We start from the raw sequence: 8,347 nt of genomic DNA on the forward strand, positions 1-8,347 counted from the left end.
GATGCCATTATTATCCTCATTGATAAAACAATTACAAGTAGCAAGAATGTCATTCAGACCCTCAATGAGCACATATCTGTAGCACATTAAGATTAAAATTAGTCTGCATGTTTATAGTCTATTTAACAATAAAATATCTAAAAAAACTTCACTTTTAAAACTAATATAAAAACAACTTACTTGAAAGTGATGCATTATTCTTCTTCTAATGCATCATCAACTTTTTTAGCTCCCTCCTCTATATCAATAATTATGCCATCAATATCATTCCTGGTCCAATTATCTTCTTCAAATTCTGCATTACTAGATCCAATGATATCACCACCATTTATAGGAAGCCCACAGTTTGACTCTAATGAAATCTCCTCTCCCATTTCATACAAGTCATGAGGTTTTGTTCTAACAACAACATTCCAATCAGATTGCAATGCATCTTGAACATAAAAAACTTTTTGCACTTGTGATGCAAAAACAAATGGTTCATCATGTAAATGCACTCCAGTATGGATTAGCTTTGATAAGTTCACAAGTGTGAAACTAAGTTCATCTTTTCTTATCCCTTTTCCCCACTCTATATCAACCCAATCACATTTAAATAACACAACTTTAAACATTTCATAATAATTCAGCTCAATTATGTCATTTATCACACCATAATAAACAATCTCTTCTTCTGAACTTGATGCTTTTGCCATGACCATAACACCACTATTTTGTGTCTTCCTCTTACCCTCCCTTTCTTTAGTGTGGAACCTTATCTTGTTGATGATGTACCCTTTATACCTTTTTGCAACAAAGTTTGGTCCTTGACTTAACCATTTAACATGGTTAGTGACTTGTGGACTATTTAACTCTGATAATCTATCAACCAGTAAGCAATCAATTTATTCATACCATAAATATAATTGCCATCACTTCTTATCGATTAAAAGGTAAGATTCAACAATATACTTACATGAGAGCAGAACCAACTAATAAATGTTGAATTATGAAGTCTTTCTAACTCTATTTCAGAAGCTCCACGATTACGATTTTTACTACGATTTTGTCTTTTAATTATATTTCGATGCTCCCTATTAAGAAAATTTACCATAATATATCAAAATGTTATTAAAAATATACCACAAATCAAATATAAATAAACAAATCAAAGTTTTTAATGCATACTCAATGAATGGAGTGATGGAATCACAATTGTATAGAACATATCAATGTGCTTGCATACTTGTTTGGTCATCAAGAATTGCATCAAATACTTTTCCAATTGGATGACCTGGTACAATAAGCAAAGGAGCATTTTGTGGTGGGGGCAGATCAACTTCATCATCATTCCTTAATGATCGATTAAAATTTGTTTCAACACATTCAAAGTATCTAGAACAATATGTTATAGATTCATTTGCTATATACCACTCAGCAATTGAACCTTCAGGATGGGCTCTATTCCTCACATTTGACTTCAGTGTGAACAAGTACCTACATGTCATTAATGAAGATCAAGCAAAAGTTTCACAAAATAGTAAAAAATTAAGGAAGACAAATGATATGAAGGGGAAAAAAAAAGAAAAGAAAAAACCTCTCTATTGGATACATCCATCGATAATGCACTGGTCCTGCTAATCTTGCTTCAGTGGCTAAATGAATAACTAAATGTACCATAATAGCAAAGAATGATGGTGGGAAAATCTTTTCAAGCTAACACAATGTTAAGCATATTTGTGATTCTAATTCATCAAGCCGACTTCTTATGAGAACTTTAGAACATAATTCTCGAAAATAATAACACAAATCAATTATTGGTTGACATACTTTCTTTGGTAAAGTTCCCCTCAAGGATATAGGCAACAAATCTTGCATTAAAACATGAAAATCATGACTTTTAAGCCCTATTATTTTGCGCTTTTTTACTTTTACACATCTTGAAATGTTTGAGGAACAACTATCTGGCACTTTAAGTTCTTTCAACACTTTAAGCACACGATCCTTCTCCATAAGGGACATTGAGTAACAGGCAGGAGGTAAATATGTCTTTTCTTATACGCATGTTCATGAGGTCTTGACGTGCCTTCAAATTATCCTTTGTTTTCCCATCTAAGTTCAACAAAGGTTCCTAATATATTATCACACACATTCTTCTCAATGTGCATGACATCAAGATTATGTCGAACCAAATTAAACTCCCAATATGGCAAAGTGAAAAATATGCTTTTTTTGTTCCATGCCTCTTCCTTCTTAATTGCTTCACCATTTTCATTCTTTATAACTACTTTACCATCTAATTGTTTCAAACCAATAGATCCTGTTGTTCGAATTGGTGTTTTTCTCAATTCATCTTTACCATCAAAATTACGCTTGTCACGTCTAAATGGATGATTAGGAGGCAAAAATCGATGATGACCCATAAAGCAATATTTCCCCTCTTTATCCAACCACTTTAAACAAGTGTCAAAGCCACAAGAAGGACAAGCAAATTTGCTTTTAGTATTCCAACCTAATAACATTCCATAAGCAGGAAAATCATTAATGGTCCACATTAGAGCAACACGCATTTGAAACTTATTGTGGCCATGGGCATCATAAGTATCTAGACCATTAGTCCATAAATTATTCAACTCATCAATTGAAGGCTGCATGAATACATCAATTTTGTCTCCAGGTGACTCGGGACCAGGAATAAGTAAAGATAATATGAAAGAAAATTACTTCATACATAACCATGGAGGCAAATTATAAACAGTTAAGATGATTGGACATGTACTATGCACAATGCTCATATTTCGAAATGGATTAAAACCATCACTTGCTAAACCAAGTCGAACATTATGTGGATCTTTAGAAAATTCCTTATATCGATTATCAAATTCTTTCCAAGCAATGGAATTAGCTGGATGTCTTAAATAGCCATCACCATTACGCTCATCAGAATGCCATCGCATCAAAGAAGCAGTTTTGGAACACATGAACAACCTTTGGAGTCTTGGTTTTAAAGGAAACCACCTTAACACTTTTTTTGCCTTTTTTTTTCTTCTTTCTCATCATTGTAGATGACCCAACATCGAAATCCATTACATTTGTAACCCATCTAGAAGCACCACAAATGGAACATATTTGATCATTCACATTTTCCTTCCAAAATAACATACAATTATTGGGACAAGCATGAATCTTCTCATAACCAAGACCCAACTCACCGATGAGTTTTTTAACCTCATAACATGGCTTTGGTAATTTTCCCCGTTTGGTAATGTTTCTCTCAAAGTACCAAGCAAATCTTTGAAAGATTTATTACTCCACCCATTCAAGCATTTCTTGTGAAACAAGTCTAGAATAAATGAGAGTTTGCTATGTTTTTTGCTACCCTCAAAAAGCACTTCATTAGTTTTTTTCAAAAATCCATAAAACTTTTGAGCTTCCTCATTCAACTCTTTTCCATCGATTTCAATGTTTTGATCATTACCACAGTCAACGTGCTCTACCATTTCACTATTGAAACCTTTGTCTCCAATGTTTGCATGACCAATTACCATATCTTTTATAAATTGTTGAATCCCGACTTGTACACCTGAGCTAGATTGTCCATAATTTAAGTTGAGATTATTAAAATGATCACCTTCTATGGTAGTTGATAATGACTCACCATGACAATACCACTGCATGTAGCTCATGCAGAACCCATGCTTTATTATGTGATCCATAACAACATCTTGGCCAAATCGGAGTGCATTGACACACTTTATACATGGACATGGTAGCTTCCCATCTTTAGAAGATTTAAGAGCAAATTGTAGGAAATTTAGTATTCCTTGCAAGTAGTTAGTACTTAATCTATTCGACTCGTGTATCCATGACTTATCCATTTGAGCAAGCTAGTATCACATAAAACAAAAAATAATGCGACTTATTACTAGATAGACTAAATGGAGTCAATATAAATCAATCATAACATCTATTGAATGATCATATGGCTTTAGTAAGAAAGCAATAAAAATGAGGATTTAAGAACTTGCAAGTTTTAGGATGTATAGTAAAAATAATAATGAGTGCTAATTTGATTCAAATTATATGAGTTCGAGTTTCAATTTGATACAAATAAATTAGAGAATATATTAATTTAACAACAACAACAACAACAACAACAACAACAACAACAACAACAACAACAACAACAACAACAACAACAACAATAATAATAATAATAATAATAATAAATTAATGGATAATATGAATATCTTCAAAACATGATCAATAGGAGCATAACAATTTCAATGGGTTAATATGGAAAGAAAAATGCAAGAGTCCATGTGATTAACTAATTATGCACCAAATCACATCAAATGTGTTGCAGATTCATAACATCAAGCGCTGGGCTGACTCAATTTTATACTTTACTCATAGACATTTATCATTGCATTTTGAAATTGGTATTAGCCTCTTATTTTGAGATAAGCCAAGGTCTAGGGGATGTGAAATTTCAATAGTTTGTAACTAAAAAGTGCAATACATATTCAAAAAAATGAAAATCCTATAGAATTTTAATTTGTCTTGTTCCACTAGAATCTAATAGTTACACCAGTTTAGTAGCTTTTTACAGAGTTTTCTATCACTGACTTTATTATGTGTAACACCACATGATTTAACCTTAACTTTCAAAAGTGAATAATGTTTCTATACGTCGATTAAACCTTACAAAAACAATCATTAGACAAAATTGTACACAACCTACCCACTCAAAATTAATTACAACCCTCTCACAAAATGAATGGCTGATTCCTCAAGCTTAGCGATGGGTTACAAATAGTCAAAAAACTAAAAATATTTTGACCCACAAATTCAACAAATGGATAGATATTAGAGGATTTAATCTGTTGTCTTAAACTTTTCTGCTAAAAACTTTTCTACTAAGCTTAACTGCGTCCTTGTGATGCTTGACAAATACAGAGAGTAAATGGTCCTCATTTGATGTGTCCCAAAAATTTCTTGCCATTATGCATTTCCCTAATCTCCACCTTTACATTCTTTTAATGTAAAAAGAATGAGGCTAATATAGACATATCTATGGAAAGCCTTTTTTCCATCTTTGAACAACTCAAACTATTTATAGCCCATTAATTATACTGTAAAATCTAAATCAAAACTACACAGCGCATGCCCACTTAATAAAACATAATTAAACATGTAGAATTACTCAGATGATGGTGGCTTTAGCTATAATTCTTAACTCCAAAATCCCATAATATTATTTCCTTTACATGCATGCCTTTAGTTCTTTGATGTAAAGGAAAAATATGAAAAACAAAGTTTAAGGGATGAATTTTTATTAAGTATTACTTGTTGTTATATGCAAATTTCTTAGATCAGGTTAAAAGCTAGGTTTGAGAAAATTAACAGTATAAAATAAAATAAAAAAATTAGAGAAGACAACTACAAAAAGAGTTGATTGATTAAAAAATATAAAAGGAAAAAGTAACTTATAGGTGATAATGATCACTCTATTATCTTTTTAGCTTGAATCTTGTTTTTTGATTTTGTGATTTCGCTTGGAGAGCACGCAGAAGAAACTTTTTTGCAAGGAAAAAGTTTGATGAAAAGTAAAGTAACCCAGCCAGTGGTTTTACGTCCACAGGTAGGATAATATCATTTTAATATAAATTTGACTTTCGGTAGGTTCAGGTTTCTATAGTATATATATATTTTTTCTTTAAAAGCTATACTATATTTAATTAAAATTAATATGCCCTTCTTCTCGGTTTTTATTTTATTCCTCATTTTTATATTTATATTTAATTTTTTTATTTTCAAAATAAATTCATAATTAAAAAAAATAAAATGCAAACAGTGATTTACTTATAAACTTATTTTAATGCAAGAAAAATAAAAATTAACGTTGCACTTTGGTGTAAAATATTCAATAAAATATAAAAATTAAGAAATAACGTTAAAATTCAATTGAATTCAAATAACTGTACCTAATTATTTTAGGTATTCTAATTAACTCGAATTTCCATTCGAGTATTAAATTAATAAAATATAATTTTTAATAAAAATTAATCTTTTTTCTTCAAATACTTTCAAATCCTCAAATTTAATCTAAATATAACTCTAAATTTTCGTGATAATAAAATTTATTTTATTTAACCTAGTCTCATTTAGTCCAATAGTTAAGAGGATATTACTAAAAATGAATAATTCTAATATTTATGAATATCCAGTTTGACTGAATCCTAATAGGAAGGAGTTAGAATTTGATGAATAATACTAATGTGGATTCAGGTTTATATATTGAGTATGTATTATCAAAGTTGTTTATATAAATAATTAATTACATATAAAATCTATTTTTTTGTAATAATATTTATAAATTATATATTATATTTTAAATAAATAAAATATTTTATAAAATTTTTAAAAATTTTAAAAATAAATTATTAATAAATAATATTTTTTATATACATTATTAATTAAAATATATAAAATTAGATGGACTCTAATATTTTTCGATTAAAAATAATTAGATTTAGGATAGATTCGAGTAAGATAATTGTGGGTATCTTACTCATCGTCATTCCTACATATCACTCACTTGATAAATTCAGATTTGAGTTCCTACTTATCCAATTCCCTAAATTACAAAAAAAAAAATTATTATATTTAAATTAAATAAAAGAAATAAAATTACACATGACTTAAAATAATTGGAATTCAAATGACCCAAATTCAAATTCATTCAAGCTGATCCGTTTACCATCTCTAATGCTAATTAAAAAAAATCATTCCTAATATATACAATTTTCCGTATTTAGTTACCATACTTGAATATTACCTGAATATGTATCTGTTAATTTAATTTTAATATATTCAATTAATTTCTAATTTATATAATCTTTTTGTGAAAAAATTATATTATTTTAAATTCAATGATTTATTAAAATAATAAAATATATAATATCAATTGATAATCTAAAATGATTTATTTTATACTTAATTAATGTTTAATATAAATAGGTCATGTTTAAGTGACAGTATACAATATTTTAAATTCATACCTTTTTTAAATTTTTAATAATTGAATGCATATCTCGTGATATGAGAGGTTATAAATTTAAACTTTAATATTTTTTATCTTCTTTAAAAAATTTTAAACTACCAAAAGAAAAAAAATTAAAACTTTTATTCAAACTTAAGATGTTTAAAAGTAATAATAAAAAAAGCCTACTTTCTTGATTACATTTTCTTTTTATTTTTTAAAACTTTTATACAGATAGATGTAACAAGAAATAAACTATAATAATATTTACAAGTGTTGCATCCTTTTCCTCTTTTATTGATATTTATTAATATGTCATAATACGTAAAGCTTTAGTGACATTTCATATAAATGTGTTAGGTGGAGTACACTATTTTATATCTGAATTTTATTAAGAAAACATCGTGGCATCCTGAACTTTTAAAATATTACATAACACATCTCAACTTCTTTAAAAATCCCATAATACTCTTGAACTCGTATAAAATGGAATTAAGATGCCTTTTGGATTCTAGTCAGCAGATCGCCATGTCAATATAATGAAGAGTATCTTAATTTCACTTTACAATAGCTGTGATGTATCATTGAACATTTATAGGAGTTGAGGTATGTCATGAGACGCTTTAAAAGTTCAAGGTTTCACGATATTTTTTTGATAAAATTTAGGTGTGAACTCATGTGTTTCACTAATGTGTCAAACAATATATGATGACAATTTCACAAATGATACTATAAATAGTAATTTAGTAATATTTTTCATAAATGTCACAAAAAATGTTAGAAAAAATTACACTATAGTCATATAACATAAAAACATTACTATACTCTAAATACATGTTGCAACAGGTAAAATATTTAATAACATTTATTACAAATGTTATTTAAATGTTACTTTTAAAATTTTAAAGGACATTTGCAAAAAAAATTATTATAAAAATGTTACTATAAATCATTTTTGTTGTAGTGTTAATACTAAATATATTCTTTCTGAACTCTAAAGCACTCATTTATGTTATGTTATAAATGTTTGAACTAGAATTTAGCATTCATGAATATGATGTTGAGGCTCAAATATGGAGCTTTTTTTTTTTAAAAAGCAAATGTTTAATGTTATAGATGGAATGCTAAAGTATAGTTGTTAAAGAGTTGCTTTGAGTTATGTATCTCTATGTGAAAAAAATGATTCTTTTATATGTGCTTAGGCTTGCTATAAGTACTAGCAGCCTTAAGCTGACCCATTTTTTGGTGCTAGTAATAGCCTCTAAATTATGTTGTTACAAGCATCCAATCAAATTGAGCTGCCTCCATAATTGAAAGTGCATA

The 8,347-nt window shown here is 28.4% G+C and overlaps 1 protein-coding gene across 1 annotated transcript; it reads right to left on the bottom strand.

The window, feature by feature from the left end:
• Nucleotides 1–2,072: 2,072 nt before the first annotated feature.
• Nucleotides 2,073–3,857, bottom strand: LOC110636261 (uncharacterized). The gene is made up of 4 exons (XM_058136370.1): nucleotides 3,208–3,857; nucleotides 2,998–3,082; nucleotides 2,766–2,915; nucleotides 2,073–2,660 (listed from the first exon to the last, which is right to left on the bottom strand). Exons 1-4 carry the CDS (start codon nucleotides 3,855–3,857, stop codon nucleotides 2,073–2,075), a joined length of 1,473 nt encoding a protein of 490 aa, XP_057992353.1.
• Between the last annotated feature and the right edge of the window lie 4,490 nt (nucleotides 3,858–8,347).

Source organism: Hevea brasiliensis, chromosome 15 (genome assembly GCF_030052815.1).
Source record: "Hevea brasiliensis isolate MT/VB/25A 57/8 chromosome 15, ASM3005281v1, whole genome shotgun sequence".
NCBI classification, from domain to species: Eukaryota; Viridiplantae; Streptophyta; class Magnoliopsida; order Malpighiales; family Euphorbiaceae; genus Hevea; species Hevea brasiliensis.